Here is a 25,893-nt window from a genome sequence, read left to right on the forward strand (position 1 = left end):
AATTACCAAAATGTCTGTGTCTATGTGATGTTATATACAATACTATTCATGCTATACGTTTCTGACATGAGAAATGCCATCAGTTGTGGAGAGGTAGAGAGAGAGTGACAGACTGAGAGATCATGTCTGACACAGAGTGCACGTGAGGGAAAGAATCAAAAGAGAAGTAAGAGAAAATAGAAGAAATGCGTGTGCGCTTGGGTGCATGTGTGCTTAAGGCTGCTCGCCAGTTAAAGTGTCTGTGCTCGGGCCCCCGTTGATCATCCTGACACATGTCTGAGCATTTCTGTCACTTTAATGTCACTGTGGAAATTCTCCAGATTAGCCGAACATCCGTCATGGAGCAGGGCCGATCCAAGTCAACAGAACACATGCAATATTAACAGCTAATATTCCCCTCAGCCTTTTATGTTCCAATATTATGGAGACAGACAGAGAAGGTACTGAATATTCACTCAGAGGTAAGAGGGGCTGGTTGAGAGGAAAGTACTACATACTGCATGAACCTGGATAAAACTGCTTACAAGGGTGTATTTCGGAGTAAAATAAGAAGATCAAATATTGAGCAATAAAGAATGGTGGTGGAGGGGTGCTTGGTCAAATAGAGTGAAAGACAAACAGACAGAAGAGCTGATTATAGATGCAAGCTTTGGGAATGTCATTGTTCTACTCAATTTGAGACATTATTTAAACAGAAGCCCAGAGGAGAAAGCAGTACAAGAAAGAAGAAATGGGGGACGTGTAACTTCAGAGAGAGGCAAAATCGAACATTAAAATTAACCAGGGAGCATGTCTATTATTTACTAAATATAACTACAAATACTTTTACAAAGATCACATATTGCAAGAGTAACAAAAAGTGTCAAAATATCATTAAAACTATTTTATGTGAGATTTGAGTTTCTCCAATGTCCATCAGTGATTGTCACCTGACACATCTGGACACCTCAATCACACATTTATGAATGAAACATAAGGTAATAAATAATATAAGAGGCTAAAGAGTAGGAGCAATCAAAGTGAGTGTGTTAATGTTTTGTAAGCTCCACTAATATTACCAGGCTGCATTGTAGGAAGCTCACTCTAATAGTAATTTCCACACAGAGGCAAGAAGTAGAAGAAGAAGAAGACACAGAAGTTATTTTAGAAAAGACCACGTAATGTTTATAGAAACTACGATTTGACAAACAACTTCAGGATCATTGGTTTACCCTTCCATCTGCCATCTAAAATCACCAAACAAAATAGCAACTGGATGCTAATAACTTAAGTACCGGTCCAAAATCAGGAAGTCCACATTTTCTCAAACAGAGTCTATTGCTACAGAGATATATTGTGATAAACAATCATATTGAAACTACTACTACTACAACTACCACTGACACAATAACAGTAATGCAAGACAATCAATAATCCCAGTAAACCCTTTTTAAATAGACAGTATAATTAAAAGGCCTAAGATATAACAAATAAATAGCAAAATGAAACAATAATTAGCCATAGAAGTTAACAAAAACATAACAAATCTCCCCACTTTTACAAAGAAATTGTATACACAATAAATATTAAGCTTTAAAATATATTAGTAATATATATTAGTAATTATTGTGACAGGTCAAAAAAGGTACTATACACATTTTAAATTAGGTTGAATTAGGTTGTATATGGATTTAGAGACACAAAAAAGTAAGCAGTGTTCACCATTTTGTGATTGTTGGACAGTGTATATAGTGATCATTTATATTTTTAGTCTTGGTTATTATGATATATATATTTTGTAGATCAATAAAGTTTGTTTGTCTAAGTCTAAGTCTGATTGTCCAAGAGACTTATGTATTTTTTCTCATATGTTAAGTGTTGATTTTACTCACATTGTTGCCCTCTGTATGACTCTCAAGCAGACATGAACAGCGGTAGGGCCTCACACTTGTATCACAATGATCCGCATGACCGTGGCATTCACATCTGCACAAAGTAACACTCCGTTTATAATAGACATAGAAATAACATTATTACCAAATAGATAAAACATGCATAAAACAGAAGTAAAATGTACAATGAGATACTACATTTTACACACAAACGCTCCTCCATTGCCTCCCCTTCACATTCTTGAAACTGCAATAGTGCCATTAGGATGTCGGCATTCAACATTTATAAATGCCATCTAAAGAATTACAGCAGCCCCATAGCAGGTAGTGGACAGCTCCGTCTGCCTCCTTCCTCATTTGACCACACAGATTTACACACACATGCAGCATGACACAGATTTAATTATTTATTCTGAAATTCACTTTGGCTTTTTTTTATTTGTCTGCCTGTGTGGCCTCCTTATGCCACATACTGTTGCAATACAGTAGAGATCAACCAATTCAAAGCAGTCAAACACAGACACTAAGGAATTGTTCACTTTATCACAATCTAATCAAGAGGCGCAATTATTTAAAATGTACTCTGGAAATTTTCTGGTGGGGGTCCACCGTGGATTGTGTTTTTGGTTTGCCTAGAATGTTCCACAGTATAATATTATACTTACAATCGGCTTTGCAAGATTGTTATGCCATTAGGCCAAGTTGCAAGTCCGATCTCGAGAGAGTAGCCCATGTTTTTAACTTAACTTTTTTTTTTTTTTTTTTTTACAATAATGCAAGATAGACAAGTTTAATCCCATTCTGTGGAAAATTCCAGTCAAAGCAATAACATTTACATAGAGACAAGCAAATGGCATACTCCCTACAGTTACACTGTGCACATTAAGGTCCTTTCTAAACATTGTGCATTTTATTATGTAAAAATCCCTAATCTAGTATACAAACAGAATTCCGGCATTGTAACATTTTAATTTGAAATTATATTTGAAGATAAAAAAGTTTTCTATATATACTATATATACATGACCACATTAGAAAAGACAGGCGAATATGTAACAACTGGATTGTCAGCTGGGGTTAGGTTGAGGGCTTGTGGTTGTAAAGTTATCTGAATAGGTGACGATACCATTGTAACTCAAATCCTTAGAACGAATTACTCACTCTTGACGAGGAAACAACTCTACCAATGCTACCATATACATATCCAGAAAAATCGGCCAAACTGTGAAAGTGTTACACTATATAGACCTGCAGCATAAAACATTAAGAGCTGCTCTACTGATTGATTTATAAATTAGCAATGAGGCAATAATAAGAAACATATCCTCATGAATGTAGACAGCTCAAATTCTAATGAAGTATAACGGTGCCAAGACGGGACTTTGTGTGAAGAATTAGAGGACAAGTGGAAGGTGCGTGAATGGAAGCACCGAGGGTTCACAAGAGAGATTTCAGTAACTCCAGATCTTTGTTTATGCCACTTCACTGTAACAAGCTGCCAATTAACACAGCTTAGAGGGCTATGAGAAAGTTGAAGATGATTGCCTCGTGTATAATCCTATAATTACCACAGTTTAAACATACTGTCAATCTAATGGGCAGATGTGCTTAATAACTTTACAGAGTTCTGCTGAAACTTGTCACATGGGAAAAATGTGATTGTTGTACACATCATTAGGAAACACATACCTTCCACTAACTGTGATCTCCTTGACTGCGTAGTATCGGTGTCCGTGGTTCACTCCAGTTTCTGTGGTCAGGTATTGTCCTGTCAGATGAACTCTGACCTGTGTGGCATATACCATTTTTTGCAGGGCAGGTGTGTTGTAGAAGTCATTGTAACCAGGCCTCAAGTTTGGTTCAGACGTCAGCAGGCTGAACGTGATGTTTCCACCAGAATATGGCACTTCACTGCAAAGTGAACATGACAGTTTATTATGTGAAAGGTCATTCGTAACTGTTCTTTTTCTCATTTTAGTAAAAACACTATACATTCAAGTACCTGGCCTTAAGGCCTAAATGCATAGTTTCAACCACATCTCAGTGGGGATAAGACAAAGAAAATAAGTGAATAAAACCGCAAACATGTTTACCTGGGTAATGTCAAACAGTTGATAGAATCTGGTCTGAGTAAGGGGCCATTATCGTCCATATCAAACATGCTACAGTTTCGAGCCATATACTGCCAGTCTGACCACAGCGCTTCAGTCACGTTTGGATTCTCTACATGAACATAACGTCTTTGGAAAACTATCTTTTCAGGCAAGAGGCCTCCAAATTGGATTATCACATAGAAAACCTGAGGAAAAAAATATAGTTAAATACAACTAACTGTATACTATAACTCGTGTTCGCATTTCCTCATACCTGGTACTGTCCATTCAGCAGATTCACAGAAATAGTGACACCTTCATCCAACTCCTGTGTAGTCATAATCTTGGAGAGCCACATGGTGCCCATGTCGTTGTCGTTTACATAACTGAGTGTGTGAGCATTCTCATTTAATCGCGGACTTCTGTCATTTGTAGTGTCCTCAACAGCATTAGGGATGCAGTATCTGTTAATACAGTGGCATTAATAGTAAGTATATGAAATATAATGGTGCTGATCATAAGTAACTAACTGTACCACCTCTCCAGTAAAGGGTGGATTCTCGGATGCGTAGGAGGGCAGCGGCATTCTGACTGTGCATGGACCTTAGGCAAAGTTCCTGAATACAACTCTACAATTTCCCTGTTTAATTAAGGAAAAAGAAAACATTTATATTTATTATTTTTTCATCAAAATAAGTCCATTAATTCATTATCCCTCCTCATAATGTGTATTTTAGTACTTCTTGGTAATTATTCTTTACATAGTGAAAGTATTAGTTTTCCTTTTATGCCTAAAACAATCTGCTTCTTGCACTATCACCAGTACTCATTCATGTCCTCATGCTGCCCTACTGTAGTCTACTTAGCCTACCTGTTGGTCAGAGTGGCAGGATAAAATCTAAAGTCCTGCATGTGCCCAATGAACTGATTGGACCCTGGAGAGAAGAAAAGAGGAGAGAAAAGGACATAAAGAATGCGTTAATGGGTTTGTATTGAAGCGGTGTCTGAGAGGATTTCACAGTATTTAGAAGATTATCTTATCAGTTCAGTAGTACCTGCTGAGTGAGGCTGCCTACAGCTGCTCACGGCCATGACAAATAGCCAATCAAATGGCTCTGTCTAAGGCTACATCACTTTCCGTTACAGATCAACATGGTTTGACATAATTATTTGTTGTAGTGCACTGGAAGTAGTGCTGATATCGTGATCTCATCCATGTGACAAGATGCTATTTTGGTCATATATCTGCTCAAACACACACACTTTTTCTCACCCAGTCTTTCAGCTGGTTCGTCTCTGAGTGAGTGACAGCTAGATTTAACCAATAACAGTGAAGTATGAACTTTTAGAAGAAGCAGGTGGCTTTATTTACCTCTTAATGGCATTTGAAAGATACAAAGCATACATAAAATTGAAAATGTGATATATTTCCATATCAGCCACCCTAACTGGAAGATACTCATTTATAAAGGAAACATTTTACAAAGGTTCTTCTAAATTCACCATGATAGTAAGCTAAGTTTGAACTCAACCGTACACATAGCAAAAAGCTTAAAAACACGTAAAATGCAACATATCCCTAAATGCATATACACTGGAACATTATTGGAACCTTCATCAAGGAGACTCACAACAACAGTGACTGATTCTGGGCCAAAAAAGACAGATTTGGTGTCTAGCAAACTTCTGTCGAGTTTAAATACAACTCTTAGAAAGTGGATCATGTCTTAAGCGTTGACAGAACCAATGCCACAGCTGTTTGTTCACTCAGTCCTTTCTACAGTGTGTATTTACATGCTTCTGAGAGAGGCCTGGCAATGACTGGCAAATCCCAACTCTGAACTGGTGTGATGATGTGTGCAGTGTACGGGGTAACGTGGGCTCTGTATGAGTGTAAAACAGAGACTTAGAGGATCCAAGAGTGTTCCAACAGTGTAGCTGCACAGCTTTAGGCTTTGGCACTGGATTCCTTTAGTGTGTGGAAATGGGATTATGCTATCCTTTGAAAAGCACTCCCTCTATTGTTACTAGGATGATGCAAGGTAAAGACTTTAATTCTCTTTTCACAGTGTAGGTCTCTGTCTGCAATTTCTGTCACTCGCTGCTGCCTCAAGTTGCCTCTCATTTGTTGCTCAAAAGCTGGAAAAAAGTACAACATGTAAATTGGAATTGCCATTTTGCCAAATACAAAGTTGACAGCTATATTACTGGTGTGTCATCGTGTATAGTAAAACAACTCATTCACAGAAACAAACAGTTTTGAGTTAACAGGGTCTGTTCCAAAACAGATTTAGTTGCTGATCAATACATCTGATTTGCATTTGCATAATCAATGCACTGATCAAAATTGCAGACACAACCTCCAGATTCAACAACCACCCACCCAAGCACACACACATAAATCCACACACTCGGCCTCCCCTGAGCCAATCACATGTATCGATCAGCACTTCTGATGTGATCTTCAGCTGATCAGATGCTACCTGCCGTGAACTAAGAATCAATGTCTGATAAACGAGAAGAAAAACACTCGTTTATCACCCAGGAGATGAACGGATATCATTTTTCTCTCAATTTCTCTTCTATTGACTCTGAGACGGCTCACAGGCACCACCAATCAATCACAGAGGTATAGCTGAATGGGCATCAAGGCTGCATGCTGAATTAATGTGTAGCAGATAGAGACCACTTAATATTAACAATACATCAATACATATATATATGTATATATATATATATATATATATATATATATATATATATATATATATATATATATATATATATATATATATATATATATATATATATATATATATATATATATATATATATATATATATATATATATATATATATATATATATATATCAAATATGCCATGGAGGTATTTTTACCATTGGAGCTGAGGCCCACTGACATGGCGCCACCTTCGCTGGCGTCAGAGATCTTATTGGACAGAGTCTGTGTCTCAAAGGGTGTCCCATCCTCCTCCAGGCCGTCCAGGAAAAGATTCACTTGAATATCATGAACCTGAAAATAAAATGTTAATTGTTAAAAAAAACAACAAAAACAAAAAACATTTACCAAACATGTTAATAAATAAAGAAAACTGTTGGTGCCAGTTGGTTTGTGTGAGTCCATGGTGGACTTGGTGTATTTTGTCAGTGAGTTTTGAATACGAGACATGTGTGTGTGAGGTGTGTGTGTGAGGTTTGTGTGTGCGAAGAAGAGAGGCAAGTGTGTGAATTATACATACAGCTAATCTTCCAGCTCATTTCCCTAGTAGCAGAAAGAGCCTCAGGCTAAACTGCCTCAGTCGCAAATTAGCTTTCTGTTTGACCAAAAATCTCCTCTCCACTCTTTTTCTCTCCCCTTCCCGATCTGCTGTATGAATATTAAAAACTGCACCGTAGAAAACAGCGTCAAAGCTGGGCCAGGCCGCTTTTACATCAAACCTGAGCAAAAAGGGAGATACTTCCATAAGAGGGGCTTCCCAAAAACTTCAATGTGCCCCATACCAGTCACTCTGTAGCCCATCTCCAAATCCTTCCTTGGGGAGGCTCACTGTGGGACCACTGATAAACGTGTATGTGTCAGACCAGAGCCCCGCCTTCTCAGCACTACTCCTGCGCTCCTCTCCTTCCACGCTTTGTCCTTCCTCATACTCACAAGGTCATTTACTTCATTTCTGTTTTTCCTTTAGCACTTTTCTTTCTTTTTTGTAATTTGGTCAGTCTTTATACTTTTATTATATTTTTTCTCAGTTTTATTTTTGCTGTATCCATGACTTCCGCACTCATCTCTCCTCCCGTCTCCTTGCCTCATGTTTATCTTGCCCTGTCGCACTCACTTGTTGTCAGCTCTTGAGAGAAGTTGAAAAGGTGTGAGGAGGGAAATAAGTCCAAGTCCAAAAACGCCTTTAGGGGATGAAGGCAGCTCAGACAAGTGTCTGCCTCTCAGAGGATAGTTAAGACGCCCAGACAGACACTTTTATGATGGCTGATTGAAGACTGGCAAGCGCATGAGAGCACAAGAGAGTACAGGAGAGCGTACGAGTGAGAAAGAAGGAAGGAGACAAAGAGAAAGGAGAAAGGGAATGAGAGAGAAGAGAGATACTGAAAGAGAAGAGGAGAGAGGGAGTGAGTGAGTGAGAAAGGAGAGAGGGACTCAGAGAGGAGAGAGAGATTGAGAGAGGAGAGAGGAAGTGGGTGAGAGAGGAGAGGTAGAAAAGAAGGCCCCTCTTTAGGAGTCTGTGAGCCCGAGCACCGTGGCTCTCAGGGAGATGTGAAGCGGTTGTCAGGCCTGATGTAAATGAATCCTGAAGCACTCATCCTCCTCTGCTACCACGCGCTGCTTTCAAACACAACCACCTCCCCTTTGTTATCTTTCACAAACACTTTCCCTCCTCTTCTCCCTTTGCCGTCCATCTGTATTTAACCCACTTCTGTCTTCGGACTTTACAAGCTTGCCATAAATAAAAAAGCCTTACAAAGGAAGAAAAAAATGCATAGTCCTTTTTCAACTAATGTAAACGTGCTTGATTAAGGGTGCATTCACACACGTGACCTGGTTTGGTCCCGGTGTAGACTTGGTTTGGTCCTGTTCCAGTCCTGGTTTAGCTCTGTTATAGTCCACTATTAGCAGTAGTAGTAGTGGTAGTTATATAGCCAGGCCCAGTTCAGTCCCAGTTTTGATGTATTGTCTGCAAATGTAAATAATAAAAAAAGTTTGACTTTTAACATTTTAATACACACAAGTTTAAAATAACGGCGTCCCTCATGTTTTCATAGGATATGCAGTTTTTGTGTTATCGTTTAATTACCTGTACTTATTTAGGTTTTCATATTCTAACTATTCAGTCTTTACAACACAGAAGCCACCTGTTTGGCAGTGTTACCACCTAAACCCCCCTAAAAGCCCAGTGAATCCAGGGTGGAAAGCTTTTAGTGATCTGGAGACTGGCATTTGGACTAAAGCTCTTCTCCATTTTCACACTCGTGCCAAGGCATGGCTCAGTACACCAAGGGCCCAACAGTGCTTCTTTAAAGCTATGGTCTGTATGAGGCAAGTGATGCACATTTAAATTCATTGACATTATCTTACATTAATAAAACCCTCATATAAATCCATGTTCAAGTAGAATTGTCTCAAGTTGTTCCAGGAATCACTTATTACTGTTGCCAGGAAGAAGAGTGTTGAAATACGCTCTGTGCTTGTCTTAGCAAGGTCAATAGCTGCCCATACACCACATATACTGATTACATGGGTAAATCTGGATCGTTCCATTTTGCAAAAGGCCAATCATATTTCATATCACTGACATGTAGACGTAAAGCGGGTGACTTAACATTGTAATCTAAATTCATGAAGTTCATCTTTTCACTTTGTGGGACCTGCTGTCACCTCTTCCTCTCTTTCATCCTGTCATATGTTACCACTCGTTCGCTTCTTGTTATTCACCCTCTCTGTCTATCCCTCCCTCTTTAGTGCCTCCTGCTTCTCTCACTCACTATGAACTGAACTCTAATGTACAGCCAATATTCTCTCTCTCTCACACATTAACGCAGCTGTGTAAAGAAAGAGATAGAGAAGACGGGAGGAGAGAGAGAGAGGATGGAGAGGAGACACATTTGTTCTACTCATCTCAGTGCTAAAAGATACAATTACCTCTCACAGCATATTATCCATGTTTTATACCAGCCCAAGGCCCCATGCCTTCGCCTTGCCGCGCTCGCCTCATGTTAGGCCCATATTTTAACACTAGCTATGACAGTTTATTTAAGAAAAGAAAATTGTCCCGGGGGAGACAAAGAAGGGGAGAGAAAAAAAAGAGAGGGGGAAAGGGGGGAGTACAAAGAAAGAGGAGGAGGAGACAATGAAATAGGAGGCACAGAAGGAGAGATAGATGAGCCATACAAGGATGCAAGGGGGAATTGTCTCCATGAAATAGCTAAGAGAGACCATAAGTCTTCAGGATAATTTTGTTCCAAACAAAAACCCATAGAAATCATACTAGGAAGTAGAAAAGTCAGACCAAAAATTGTGCCACAAAATTAATTCAGGTTATAACACAGAATATCAAAGGACACAGTCATCTAGCATGGCCTTACAATTCAAAAAAGTGTATTCCTCAACTACACATGAAAATGTACTTATTTGTCTTGACAAACAGACCAAACCCCACCATTATATGCATATTCTTTTTCAGCTTTTCAACATGAGCTGTACATTTTTTGAAAAGTAGGCAGTGGGATTGCAGTTAATTTTACAATTTATGTTTGAATAGAAGGCTTCTGTTCAAAGTTCAAAGTTGTACAAAACTTTTCACTTTTAAAACACTTCCAGGGGCATTCACATTTGAGTGAAGATAGAGGTTTGTTAGAGGTTAGATGTTATTAGGGTTAGAGATTTGCCTACTTTAAAAAAAAGTAGTCTTTGCAGTTAGGTAATATATCTTGCAGCCCATTGTATGTCATTAGTTCAGGAAGAATAACCTTTGTTTGGTAGGTTTTTAATATTTTTTTCTGTGATGTGGGATTTGATCATAATTTGATCAGAATAAATTAATGCGCTTGCCTTTCCTGTCAACATCATCAAATGCTACTATATCTGGACTGGGTAATGGGGTAGTGGGTTAACAGTCTTGCCAAAGGACACAACAACAACTTGTATTTCAGTGAGATTTTACCCGGCCAAATGCATACACTATCGTTATACTCTGTAATATAACATTTTCCTTAAGGTAGCACATCTTTTGCCACTTGACTGGGTAATTGATGCCAGTCTCATGCCCTTTTGGCTTCAGTGCCAGCGGGCAGAGGGGAGCATAGAGGTCTGTGCTTCACCCTGGCATAGCAACCTTGCTTCACCTTCACAATCCACAAACTCACCTATAGAGCAAATGTAAAAGTTAACTTGTATATTTAAAAAGTTGCTTAAGAAAATCATTAATGGAAAAAGATGAATGTAAGCAGCATAAAGGCAATTGACAACAGGCCTATAGTTGCAGGAACTGGCACAAAATTCACTGTCTTACCTTTGTCAGTACAGTCACTGCCAAAAATTGAGGCATTATTCTCTGAGTTGAAAGTTAAAATTATTAAAACTGCATGTTTATTGATCATCTATTAGTCCTGACTAAAGATAAACAGGTTCAAGATGTGTGCTATTATATTTATATATTATCTAGTGTATGTATTGAGCTTTTACATGATAACATTTTAGAATGTGATTATTTATTATTTATTTTGATGTATAGTACTCTGATGTATTTTTTTTTTAAAACAAAGCTTGAATTTGATTTAAAAAACAAGACAAGATAATAAAGTGGATTCAGCATTAGGACCTTTACAGGTCTTAGATGCTCTTCTCATGTCTAAATTGCTGCTCTTAGCTAAAAAGCAAATCAGAATAGCACAAAGAAGCCAGTTTAAATGTCAAGTTTAGTGGTCTTTAGTATATCACCTTTCAGCCACTTAAAAGCACAAGTGACATGAAAATAAAAGAGCAAAGAGCACTTAACACAAAATCTCTTAACATAACTTGTGTTAAGCATTAAGCTATCATTTACCACATTTTTACCATCCGGTGGTTGGTTTAGTGACCTGCTAACTTTTCCTTCAGGGCACACAGCTCCCCTGCTAACAGTCCCTCACACCCTCAGGCGAGCGCTTCCTCCACTGTTCTCTCTGTGGTTACCATAATCAGATAAGACAAGTACCTAGGGAGCAGCAGCATCCCTACAGTATCTTGCTCTTGGCACCATGTTTGCGTGTGTGAACTGCTCGGGGCCCTTGAAAACATATATTCCCTTTGACTGTCTTTTTAACTGTTTTGACAAACTGGCACATGCCTGGTGTGCTCTGTGATGCTGTACAAAGCTAGTGTTAATAGTTGACTAAAAGGAAAGTATGCATTCTTTTTATATATTTTCTCACTAATGCTTAAGCTGTAAAAACACATTTTTATGGTATCTATGGCTATTATGCATATTTTGGCAAATTCTCTATGAGTAAATTGTTTTAGATTCATATTGCATTAAATAAAATGCAAACTATAATCTAGTTACAAGAAAATAACTAAATAACTAAATAAAATCATCAACGTTTCTCAATGAAGGCCCTGACCTTGCATTATTAAGTCATTAAATATTAAGCAAATACTTTACTGACTGTTACCTGGAGAACAAGGTGTGTCCACTTCAAAGGTCCAAGTCTGCCACTGGTTCTGAAGCTGACCATTCGAGAGACGTGACTGCTGCTCTGCCCATATCGAAGAGTGACAGCTTGTTCCGATATTGTTAATGCAAATGCAAGGCTTTCCTCTGAGCTCATTTCCAATATCATCCTATACAAAACACACGGAAATAAAAATAATTACAATACAGCATGATTAATACTGGCTAAAGAAAATGGCACATGCTTACTAGATGCTTGGTGGTTTCTGGGATTGGCACTGGTACAAATAGTTAACTTATGAAATCTTGCAGTTGGATAATATATTCATCAGAGCATACAATAAATACATATTTTAAAATGTCTTACTTTGATTTTATATACAGTTACATTGGTTTACTTTGGCCCACATGAGTTACACTTAATAAGCTGGACTGAAGTCTCACTAAAAGCTCCGGTGTCAGGAAGCACAACAGGCAGTCTCTCTTTTTGACATTTACACATGGAATATCAATATTTTACATGAGTGCTGGCTCTGCACTGCCACACCGTGTGCAGACACATACATGTACACACTCCACGCCTCATATTAACCACCATCACTGACATTTTATGGGAAATCATGGCTTTTATGAACCCAGAACAGCTCAGGCAATAAATCACATATGGATGTATGCATGAGAAATAGAGCATCTGTATCCTTGCACATGTGGTAACTGGTGAGTGTGACTGGGCCAACTAGACTGTTTGAACAAGAACATTTGGTTTGAAGTTTTTTTTTGTTCCAATAGTTTTACAATGTTGAAAATTGATATCAAAATATGGCAGAATGCAAAGTAACCTGACTGTGAGATGTACAACAGATCACATTTTCACGTGACATATTTTCCTAAAAACTATAATGAACTTGCGTGGGAGTAAGACTGGTTCTCTGATCTCTCTATCGAGTTAACATGTCTCGGATACGGACGGACAAAGGCATTCAATCAGGTTAGTTTATTTGAGTGACGCATGGGAAACGGAGGAGCTAATTAGTCATATATTATTTAGAGCTAAATCAAACTTCTCACACCTCAGATTAACAGGGTTTTAGGCTTCACTCTTGAACAGAAACCTGTGATGCTTTTTAGTTCACTGTGATAATTTCTTTTTTCGTCATAAGCAGCCATAATTGTTTTGATTTGAAGAACCATGCTTTTCTCTGTTTAGCTAATCCACCTGCCAATCACAACCATCTGAACTAGATAAAACCAGTGTCCAGGTTACATGTCTTTGTAAAGTATTAGAGAAGTGTGTATTTTTGACTAACCAGGAAAATAATGTACAGCCCAATATGTCACAATAGATTCTAAAATATCAGCACTTATTCAAAATACAGGGCAGGCTACCAAGATGAGATTAAAAGGGGGAAAAGTTCATATCTCTTCTTTCTCCGTCTATCAAAGCCATTTTATGTTTTCCTTTAAGCAATTCCTCCTCTGTCCCATATCACTGCAAAACCACAAAGCACCTCAGCCTCTTCATCTCCTCAATACTCTCCCTTAATTTTCTCTATCTATTCCGTATGCTTGTCACCTCATCAGTTAATCTGGTTACATCCTGCCTGGTTGAAATAGCACTCATTAAGAATATATTGTGATATAATTTTAAATATGGAGGTAAAAATTAGTTTGTGAAACAGGTGTCTGACTGTTCATTGTTCAGAAAGCAGTGTGAAATCACAGAGCGAGCAGCAGAGACCAGAGCACGGCTGTGGAGAAGTGGACAGAGGTGAGGATAGAGACCTCCTTTCATCTGGCTCTTTGATGGCCGCTGTGATCACTTGTGCAACAAAAAGCCCGACTGCAACAACAGCAAGTGATTCAAACTGGGGGAGGGGAGGGATATTTTCTGTCACTCAGATGCATTCAACCTAACAGGAGTCATGTTCAGCCCAGACCTACACAACAGCTCTCATCTGTCATCACGATCCCCTGGGAACCTCAACTTCATGAACAAAAATGAATGATTGCATAATAGTAAAAATTTCAAAGATTTAGCTGCAAAATGCAAAGTTTTTCACTGTGTTAACTTGTTTTGTCTAACAGATTTACTGTACAGCTTGATTAAAATAGTTTCCACAGTTAATTATTTGCACTGTAACATGCTGCAAAAACGATTGCCAAGTGCGTGCTGTCATACTACTAAAATTCTACAATGTTCTTGATACTAAGGAAAAGACATGATACCAATTTTGATACCACTGAAAACAAAAGAAAAAAAAACACTTTTAGACAAAATAATATAATTTTCAACACAAAGAAATTGTTTCTAAAAAATGATCATGTGGTCTTTACAAGTCCCCATATAGATCAAGACAATTCTAAAACTATTCAGGAAAGGACACATTTTATATTATTTGCGGTATTTAGCAGAATCGGTAGTTGCTATCAACTACCAAGGCTTGTTTAGATTGACATTTTAAAATATATTTTGTAGAACCAAATGTCACTGACCACGGCTGTTACAAAATAAAGTCAACTGATCTTTGTGAGAGCTCACACGTGTCTAGTATGGGAGTGTGTGAGAGAGAGATTGTCAACTGATACTAGTTTGTGTAACTGGAGCCCTCCCCTCACTGTGAGACGCACTAACACACTCTCATCAGCTTTCGCTCTCATACAACACGGTTAAGTGAGACATGACGCCACGTTTTAGCTTCAGCCTTTTCATGCAGTCCTGACCTGAGTGGACCTGACCAGGAAGACCCTCGTTATTCAATCAATACCAGCTCTGCAATGAACATGGGATTAACTCTTGTGCATTTCTCACTGTTTCTGAAGAGAGACTCAAAATTGTAATACAGTCCATCTAGACATCACAACACAGTGCAGTTTAAAGAAAAGCCAAATCAACGTGAGCAATAATATAGAAAACAGCAGGGACTATGAGAAGACTGTAAAATGTAAAATTTTAAAACTTACATTTCTCCTGTACTGTTCGGTTTGATCCAAACTGCTAAAGTTAAGGATCCTGAGGGACCCAGGTTTTGTGCAGGTGGAGATACCAAACATCCATCCTTTTGAGGCCAAAACATCACACTGGGGGATCCTGTTTCAGACTTAGTAGTATAAGTGTCGTTGTAGTCTTCTGTAATGCAGCTCCCCCTGGGAAAGACGGGTTTTGTCAGGGTAGGTCAAGGCATTAGTGTTAGTATTAGTATTACTACAATGATAATAAGTATACAAAATTAACAATTACATTCCCATAAAGACAACTTAAAATAAATATGATCCGAAAAAGGCATTTTTTATCTGATGACTACTTCTAGGGGCCACACAGGACAAACCCCTGATGAGACAAACTTTTAGTTAGGCTATTGTGTTCCTTTGCATGTGCTCTAATTGTGTATATATGGAAATGTACTTAATTTGAAGATTTTTTGCACAGATAATTTTGTGAGCTTAGAAGAAATGACTTGTACAAACCAGTGAGCTGGCAGCAGCAAGGGGGCATAAGGTGGAGTGGAGGACCTATAGAGACAGTCCTGGACACAGAATGCCTGGTAGCACACCTGGAGCTCAGGCTGTGAAGTTGCAGACTGACAGTAGCTGCTCCGCTCAGGAAAACCACATGTGGAGTGAACAGGAGAGGTGGACACAGGTTTAAAAGCAGCAATGTTTTCCATTTGTGGAAAATGGCCCTGATGGTGAAAATAATGGAGGACATTTAAACTCTTGCACAACAAGACACAATATGTGCTACTGACATACCTGTGAAAAAGAAGGCCTGAAACACAGGACAAGCAGAAGGAGATGGAACCAGGGAAATGCAACGTCCCACTTGTTTTTTGCTTTATACATATTTTTCACAAGAATAACAGTGTAAGAGGAACATTGCTTGGTTTTATTTTTCATGTAAGTCTTCATATGTTTTATCAGTCCCACTGACTCCAATGAACAGACTATCTTCTTTTTCCTTATTGTTCCACATGATATTGCTCTGTCTGTATTCCAGCAGCAGTCCACTTTCTTCTGCCTGCTGACTGCACAGTGCTGCTTTTGGATTATTGGCAGACATTTCCTTCTTCGCTCCATATTTCTTATGCTTTTCTCATCTTTACTCCCTTGACCTGTGACTGGACCCAATCCTGTAATTGCAGCCTCCAGGGTTTTCCATTTTTCCTGAACCTTATGTTTATGTTCAGAAACATCTCTGGTATCTCTGGTTGACATCGGCTCATCAAGAAGCAGATCTTTACTCCAGAGCATTCCAGTAGGGCCTGGGCCCGTCCTGGCTGTCATGGTTCCAGGGTTATAGCGACATTTCACAGGCCAGTCCCCCTGGGGTGAGGGTACCCTGCTTAGCTTTCTTTCTCAGTCCCAGCTGCCACTGACCCACACTCATACCCGTCCCAGCCAAAGCTTTACATGATAGCTAGGATTTCACCATCTAGAGAGAACAGAGAAGAGAGGGAGAAAAGGAAGATATGGTCAGTCCAAAAACCACCATGACATGAATCTGAGGAGAGTGAAATGCCATGCAGGCTATTCCAATGCCAAAGCCTTTACTATCATGTACAGTCTGATAGAGGTGCTGCTCAGCAATACAGCTACCACACATTCTCTGTTGAATTAAACATGCCATTTTCCACTGGCACTGACCATTGCTTTTTAAAAACTGTCACACAAGTTTGTTGAAAATTGAGGCTTAGACAAAAGCCTCCTTCATTATAATTCTTCAATTTCACATTTTGAACAAAGAGAGGCCAGAAATCAGTGCACAAAAGTGTAAAAAATAAACAAACTTCCTAACATGTAGTTTGGAATCAGATTTGGTGTTTCTTATGTGAAACCTATAGATATTTATGAGTGTTACGTTGATATTTACAGAAGTACAACATCAAGTAATGCCTACATAGTTTAACATACCTGTCTTTGCTGTCTTCTTGCTTTGAGCCTGCACGCTCTCCATCACAGGTGCAGCGTCAATAAACCTCCCACTTGTTGCACATCTCACGCAAACACGATTTCAGCAAGCAAGCGTTAACTCCTTACTCACCAAAACAGAAGACCGAGTTGGAATCCCTTCTCGTTTAGTTCAGTGATGAATGGTGGCACGTATCCGGTTGACGCTGCAGTTTTTCCTGACTTCATTCACAACATGCAGCGTGTAAGGAGATTAGCCCGAGACGCCATCTGGCTAGCAGCACTCCATGGAGCACACAGATACAGCTAAAAAGTAACGCAACATACCCAGAGTACACCGGGAAGTCCAGAAGATCCTAAAGAAAACACTGCGTCGTTTCTGCGTGTATTGGCATTACGCTGATGTAAATTATATCTCCCTCGACGCTGCTTCTTCTTCGTTTACGTGGGATGCGTTCTGATCCGCACAAGTGGCTCTCAGAAGAGCGCAAAAAGCTACCGCCATCTCCTAGGCAACGGCGATCCGCAGCGGACTTAAGTGCGCTTATCTAATGGTATTGCCTTGTAACTCGATAATATAACTCAGTAATATGCTTAATTCATAAGATAACGTATAGCAGGCCTATATCTTAGTCTTATTTATCAAATAAGCCTAAACTTATCTAGCCCCAAAATGTGCAAAAATTTGATAGAAATATAAGTGTTTTGAATGTTACGAGTATGGTAGGCTGCAGAAATAGTCGAGTTACTTAATATTTTACTTTATTTATTTATGCATATTTATTTATATAGCTATAATGCAAAATTGAATAGGAAATTGCAGCCCAGATATGTTGATGATGTTGTGTAGCTTATGTAAAATTACTTCCTATCTATATAAGCCTATTTTAGATTTTACCAATGTTTAGCATTAGATTGAGTAAACACTGCTACCTAACAGAGAGACATTTTTCCCTGCCGACAAGTTTTATGTTATCATACTAATCGCGTTTGAACAGCTGCAATTTGCTTTGGCTGAACAAAGGCATTCTAACTAGGTTTTAATTAAGTGTTCCTAATGACCTTAAGGAGATTAGAGGTTCGCCTTCTAATCAATACTAGGCAGAGAGGAGACGAGGGAGAGAGCAGAGGCGGCTGGGGGCTAGAGGAGTAATGTAGTGTGGAGAGGGTGGAGGAGGAGACAGAGGAGACACAGGGTAAGGAGCTGCCAGACGGACAAGCATCTAAACAAACCACAAAGCCAAGATGATATTATTAAACACTTAGCGAGAAATTCAGTGGAATCTCGTTATTAGTATAGGCCTACTGTAAAACTGAAAATATAAAAAATATATATTATAAAATTAGAAAACTGAATTAAAAAACTGGACCTAGCATTTCTACTTATTGAGAAAACACGGAAAGGCCTTTACATCCCTTATTCTTGCTTGCTCCAATGAAACAAAGTGCTTTAGGCGATGTATTTTGTAAGCATTATGTGTTCATTTTTCCCTTTATTATCAACAGGATTGGATTGCACAAAATATTACACATGTAGTATAATATCATGTTTGAAGTAACTCTGGTTAAACTGATGGTTAGATTTGATCATGTTTGCTGGTCTAATAACAGAGTGTAAAAAGGTAATTGTTGGCAGTATCGTAAAGTATCGTCTTTCTGAATCTCCAGTGTGCCATGAATATTTATGGAGACATCTTTGGCCTTGCTGCTGATTAGGAGAAGTTGAATAAATTGATGATCATGCTGTGTGTGTGTGTGTGTGTGTGTGTGTGTGTGTGTGTGTGTGTGTGTGTGTGTGTGTGTGTGTGTGTGTGTGTGTGTGTGTGTGTGTGTGTGTGTGTGCGTGTGTGTGTATGTATGTGTGAGGTGTGTGTGTGTGCGTATGTGTGAGTGTGTGTTTGCATGTGCATGTGTTAAGCAGAAAATACAAGATAGATATGGCTGTAGATAATAATTGCAATTGCATTCCTGTTGCATATACTGCATTCAAAAATAATTTATTCTTTTATTTATAAAAATTAAATCATTTGCCTTTTTGAGTACTCTTCCACTGAAAGCTTCTTACTCAGATTGTCCTTTATGACACTTTTCTTGTCATTGTTTTATGTCATATATATATATATATATATATATATATATATACACACACACACACGCACACACAGATATAGATAGAGAGATAGATGATATATTTTAATCCATGTTTATTATTCATTCTCCTTGGCTGTAAAGAAAATGCACCTGAAATAAGATACAAAAACAATTCTAGTGTAGGGTGTTTAAACTATATACCCTGAGGTCAGTGAATCTATATTCTCCATTGTGTGGTGGTGCGCGATGTGCTCCCTGTCGGGGTTGAGGCCAGTGACACCCTCGGGGCTGTGCTGTCCAATCCTCAGCATGCTGCGCTTCTATAGGATTGAATTAACCTCCTGCCTCCTCCAAAATGCACATGCACATAATTATCCAACCTCACCTGCTGCCACACTTTGTCTGAATCACATTTCCTCCTCCAGGATCAACTGTTCGCTCAGGGCCCTTCAGGAACTTGCATCACATGGAATCAATATTTGTCACTGTTTTGCACAATGCATTTTGTTTTAGACTGAGGGGTCAACTTAGAGTTTATTCTAAACTGACCAAATAAAAAAATGCTGTACACAGATTACTGCAGCCCACACATTACAGGCAGATTATCAAATGTGCGTATTATGATAATGGTTTTTATGTTTCTGTTTGTCTACTTGGATCCTGGAGTCATGTGATTGCAATCTATTTTCACAACAGTGGGTTATCTGACTTTTAGGTTAGTAAGTTGGTCTGAGCTGCTATAGTACCATCCCTCAGTTGTCCAGGAGACTTTTATAACAATGTCTACTGGTTTTGAGTTTAGTCAGGGGAAGAACCAAAGGACTATCCAGGTAATGTATTTTTTAAACAAATGAAATAGAATGCACACACCAAAATCCTTGTAGAAGTGCAAATGCCAGGAACAGCAACTCAGAAGTGAAAAAATGCATAGCACACTCAGAACTTACTTTTAAAAATAATCAACTCACTTACAACAGTTCAAGTGTTTCTGGATAGGAGGAAGCAGCACCTTTTTGGTAACTTAAAAGGGACAAGCGGTGACTACATACTTAATAATAAAAGTGCATGTTAGGTATTATTTTATTGAGAACATATACTGAATTGTTGTGTGGGCATGTGACTGCTGCATATCAGGCTTCTCTCCCTCTATTGGCCACTTGGAGGATGGATTTAAAGTGCCACTAATTCACTGTGCACTGACACGTTAGACTATTTATTAAAGTACACTAACTTAATGAATGGTCCATAGAATGGGGAGTTAAAACATTTACTGTCCTTAGAGAGAAATACAGAGCAATAGACAAAGCAGGAGGATGGGAGAGGGGGAGCACTGGCAAAAGAGAGAGGAAAGAGTGAGAATAAATGGCCCATCGTATCGAGTTAAGACATTCAAAGTTCAAATAGACAGCTGACCCTCTTACAGTGAGCATGCATGTGGCTCTGATGCACAGAGACACTGGGGCAGTTTTATGGCCTGCATGAAGAAGGGATAAGGATGGTAATAGAGCAGCAAGGAGAAAGGGATGACACTGGGAGCAGAAAATGGAAAGAGGGATCGGTACAAAACACACAAGAGCAGAAGAAATGAGTTACATGTGTGAAGATTTTATGTTAGAATGCTCATAAAGTTTATTCCTCATATTCTTAGCCTAGTAGCAAAATTCCTTAAATTCATTAAATTAATTAATTTCTGATTCGTCAAGGACAGAGTCAATGACACAATGAATCCAGGTTTGTAAAGAAGAAAACATAGATCTGAAAATAATAAAATAAATAAATTGAGCGAAGTTATGTCTATATAAACCAAAAACAATGTGTTTGCCTACCTAAAATTAAGATATGATATTATTACATATTGTCACATTGCTGCATGCATGGGGACAATTTTACCTTGTGTTAAATTAGAGTCAGACTGCTGGAATTTTTTATTTTTTTTGTAATTCACTCTTTCAGTGTGTGCATAGTCAGTCTGTCACTATGGCGTGTTATGCTTGTGTGTGTGTGTGTGTGTGTGTGTGTGTGTGTGTGTGTGTGTGTGTGTGTGTGTGTGTGTGTGTGCGTGTGTGCATATGTGCATGTGTGTGTCAGGGGAGCAGGAGGCTGTGAAAGGCCATTACCACCACAGTCCATGTCACCAGTCCTGTGAATCCTCAGGGAGCACCACACTGACACATGGAAGCTGAAGGAAACACACACACAGTGGGGGACACAGCAAGGTTTACAAACAGTACCTAAAAGTCAATGTATCTTGATTAGACAGCTGAATAAAAGAAATATTTGCCACTCACTACTTGTCTCTTCATGTGCAGTCTGATCCATGTTATGTTCTGTGTGCATACTATAATGTACAGCATTTAGTAACTGCTCTGAAGCTCCAGAAGTGTGAAGCAGCCACACATTAACACTTTACAGACCATAGCACCTCCAACAGCACAGGCTCACCCTGTTTGTCTGTCAGAAGACAAGCACATACACACTACATTGCACAAAAATCTGGATATACCTCAGTCCAAGATACTCTACAAGAGATGAGTTCTCACTAAGATTGTAAAGCTTTTTGAGACCATGTGCCAGTTTTTTCTTGGTCACCTACAAAAAATGGGGGAGCTTCTTGACCAAATTTTGTAATGGTTAAGTGTCTTGCCAAAGGACACAATGACAGCATTTGTTCTTGGGAAATTTATTTTATACATTCTTTACAGACATTGGGAGAATCATCGCACATAGGCAAATCAGACCCGCAAAGCACAGATAAGTTCTACGTACAATCCAGGAAACATGTCCACTGCTGCTGTGATGTGAGTTGCCTTACTGTTTTTGTGGCTCAAATATCCCTAATTCAAGAGAGAGGGCCTCTGTCTGTTAGTAGTCTACTCTACCAGCCACAGTTACTTGACACACAAGGATCATATAACAATAGGTATTACTTAAGAGGTTTGGTATCTGTGTCTGGATCCATAATACATGTAGATATGATTACAGACACAGTGTAGATATGATAAAAGAATAGATGGAGCCTGAGATATGGACAGAGCCAGAAGGTGGAGGAGGAGACTTAAGTCGGCCATTAGTGATGCACGGAGTGGAGGCCACTCTTACATGCGTTCCACAAGGTTAACGATAAGAGCCCCTGAGCAGCTGAAATGCTCAAGTAGCTTTTATCGTATCATAATAATGAATCACAGATAAAATAAAATAAATGAACTCCAAAAGGCAAGCAAGTAAAACAGAACATATCTGCAAATGGATGGGCGCCCAGGAAACAACCCAAGTAAAGTGGAAATAATAAAAAAAAGGAGAAAAATATGTTTTGTTTTAATACAGTGTCATCTGTTCGCCGGGGGTCAAGGCTCTGGTCTCCTTACATGCACCATAGACTTCTACTGTATAAATATAGACCTTGTATTTCACCTCTGTCTAGAAGGTATAGTCTCCCTTCCTACAAAAATGAAGGAACCCCCTCATTACTTTCAAATTGAGTGCAGTATCTAGTGCATTCTGCTGTCTGTTTGGCTACATAGAAGTAATTATAACAATAGTATAATAATATAAAATAATAGAAAGAATTGGTTCAAAACATAAACTGTATACATGACTTATCAGTGGTCTTCAACCATTAAAAGGCATTCACTCACATAAAGAATGAAATGTGACTCTCCTTGACAGTATCAGGATTCATATTTCTATTCACTACATTGTGTAAAGTAAATATTCCCTTAAAAGTTCATCCCTTTGTACAAATGCTGTTGATATATGGAGAAATAGCATAGGCATAATATGTTCACCATTAGACAAAGATGAGTTGTGCTAGATGATTTAACTAATAAAGCTATAAGGTATAAGTGATGTAATAAAAGACAAAAGACAGGTGTCAAAACTGGAAGCCTGGTTTTAATTGATATTGCTCTACTGTAATAATCCTGAAAGGCATAGTCTGGAGTAACACATGTAATGGTTCAACCCATATTAGTTTAAGTTACAGAATCATAGGTCTCTCTTTTGCATTGAACAGTATATACAATGTGAAATAAATACATTTACACAAATGGACATTATCATCGAAGCACACTTGTATGATACACGTCACAAAAATATACAGGTAATTGTTTAGTATTTTTTTCATTGATGTGGAGCACATCTAAAATCTACAGACAGCTTTAAATAACACTACAGGGTCATCTCTTGTTCTCAGTTGTTTTCCTTGGAAGGGTCAGCCTCCATAACCTTTTTGATCCAAATGGGTTTCCTTCCAAAATTCTGTAAATCTTGGCTGCTCAGGTACGTATCTGCAGCACAGTGGCAGTTACAAGTGGAGATTAAATACAACTAATGACGTATAATGTAGGGGAAAGAGTGCGAGATGGAGGGTCCTGCATGTTGGCTATGCTCACCCAGTCTTTTCATAGTTTTTACTAAAATATGGTTTCATGCATGATTTCCATAGAAAAGATTTACAGGTTACAGAGGTGAACAAGTAACGTATGACACCCAAAGTGCAACAGGTCCTTCCATTCAGGCTCTAAAAACCTCCCGCTGCTCTGTGAATACCAGTGTGACAAATGCAAGAATGTCAAGTCCCATCACAATGACCCAACTTCATTTTCCAAAGATTGCTATAGTCAATTTAAAGCATCATAGAGTTTGCAGGGCCCAGCAAAACAAATGACACATGTCTCTTTTATTCTGGGGTACTGTAGTTACATTCACCTAAACTGATATACTGTATGGTAACTATGATACTTACTCAAAGTTGAATAACTTAGGTCTAGAGTTTGTAATAAAATTCAGTAGTATATTAATTATTGGAGGGTTTAAAGGCTTTGTTTAGCTAAATTAAAGCAGCAATACAAAACATTGCACAAGGTCAGCACCTTTTTTCATAGATGGCAAATAAGTGCAAATGTAAAAATTAATTCCTTGACATACATGACATTTCTCAGAAATCAGTAATCTCACTGATGTAAAATAAGTGCAATCAAGTAATTTCAAGCATCAAAAATGTACATAAATCCAAATAGATCCAAATGTATTTAAAAACATTTTGTGGTTGCCAGATAAATAGTGCACTGCTCTCTCTTGCTTGAGCGTATGAAGGGCCGTTATGTACAGCGCGTTATAGCAAAAGCCTTGTCTTCAGTGAGGAAGTACCTAAATGCCCAAATTTAACCTAAAAATATACAATAGTGGTTATGTTACATGAAGTCACGCAAATGTGTGTCTTAGTTAGGTACTAAATTTGTATTATCTGGATAAAGAATAGTGTGTTTTGTGTCTGGAGGCTTACTGAAAAAGAGCCTTATATCCACTTGGGTTCAGCATGAGACAAGATGGTGGCTACCCTACTGTGTTGTCTAAAGAAGAAACACACAGTTCACAAACAGTGACCACTACGAGTAAGCACAGTAATGTCTGAGAACTGAGGAAGGAATCAACAGAAAGACAAGCAAAAAAGAAAGAAACTGCTTAATTAAAAAACATAACATGAATCACACGTAATGAACTATTTTTTGTCTTTTTTGTTTTGTTTCCAATAAAATGTCTTAAGTTATAATCTGTATAATTTATACAATATACATTGAGTAAAAATACCCCTTACTAACAATGCTGATGTGTGGTGTGGAGTCACCTGCACTACTCTGCTGCTCCTCACTTGAACTGTCTGAATGTACAGTTTGGCTTCCTCACTTGGCATTAAGAATTGCATAACTAATAGTTTTAGATCCATCCCCTGTTAAAGCTGAAAACTAATAGCTTTCTGTCGAGACAGCAGTTTTTTAAGTGGCAAAGTAACTACCTCTCTGTAATGGTACGGCTTCATCAAATCACATTTGTAGTGAACAAAAGTGAACAAAGTGCAAGGAAAAACTGAAATTTGCCAATAAATTTTAATTTATTCCATTTTAACTATACACATACTTGTGTAATAGCACCGTTCCCCAATATTGAGTGGTCCTCACTTCTGCCTGTGATAACTCTGTCCCTCTTTATTGTGAGACTATGTAACCATTTAAATGGTTGTAGAGATTGTGAAAATGACATTTTAAGATGCTTAAGTTTATTTTGTGTTTCTGCTAATACTAAAATAAGCCTGTCGGCATTATTATTAATATTGACTGTTTCTAATAGCTTATGGCAAATTACACAGAGGAAGAGAAGCGCTCCTTACATGTTCATCCTTTTGCTCCAAACACTGGCAAGGATCGTTCTCAGTGCACAGTCCATGTGCACAAACCCCTTCTTTAAAACCACTATTGCTTGTAATGCCTAAGATAAACGCTGATTTGTTAATACATTATTACTTGTTATATTCATTATATATATGATAATTGTCAAAGGTGGACAAGCTGATATAAAACGGAAAGACATATTGATTGGTTTTGTTTTTAAGAAGACAATATTAATAAGAAAACAAAGCAGTGTTATATGTCATATACAGGGTGAGAGTTATTTACATGTTTAGGTTTCCAAATAGAAAGAAGTAAAATAAGGAGTTTGTTCAGTCAGTTTTGTTAACAAACATCTTCCGCAAACCATTCTCATAACAGATGCCTAAAGTATGCATATCCGAAGTGATGCTGGTGAAGGTCAGTACCAAAAAAAAGTGAGAAGAGGACACTGAAATAATCTGGACTATTAATGCACAAAGAAAGGAATCTTAACAGAGGCCAGTTAAAAAGGGCAACTGTGAAGAAATTCAAGTCTTAAAATTACACACACATTTTTGAATGATAACACTACACCTTGTATGTGTTGA

The 25,893-nt window shown here is 38.3% G+C and overlaps 1 protein-coding gene across 1 annotated transcript in view; it reads right to left on the reverse strand.

Moving 5' to 3' along the window:
* The window catches only part of ush2a (Usher syndrome 2A (autosomal recessive, mild)), a 115,568-nt gene extending 99,368 nt beyond the window's left edge, over positions 1 to 16,200 (reverse strand). The window contains 11 exon segments of the mRNA XM_055154316.1: positions 1,872 to 1,965; positions 3,561 to 3,782; positions 3,965 to 4,170; positions 4,239 to 4,428; positions 4,503 to 4,604; positions 4,836 to 4,899; positions 6,862 to 6,997; positions 12,145 to 12,313; positions 15,105 to 15,287; positions 15,609 to 15,823; positions 16,072 to 16,200. Of these exon segments, the coding sequence (XP_055010291.1) occupies positions 1,872 to 1,965; positions 3,561 to 3,782; positions 3,965 to 4,170; positions 4,239 to 4,428; positions 4,503 to 4,604; positions 4,836 to 4,899; positions 6,862 to 6,997; positions 12,145 to 12,313; positions 15,105 to 15,287; positions 15,609 to 15,823; positions 16,072 to 16,200 (1,710 nt within the window).
* Between the last annotated feature and the right edge of the window lie 9,693 nt (positions 16,201 to 25,893).

This window comes from Boleophthalmus pectinirostris, unplaced genomic scaffold, assembly GCF_026225935.1.
Source record: "Boleophthalmus pectinirostris isolate CB_2022bp ecotype Guang Dong unplaced genomic scaffold, ASM2622593v1 HiC_scaffold_19, whole genome shotgun sequence".
Lineage (NCBI taxonomy): Eukaryota > Metazoa > Chordata > Actinopteri > Gobiiformes > Gobiidae > Boleophthalmus > Boleophthalmus pectinirostris.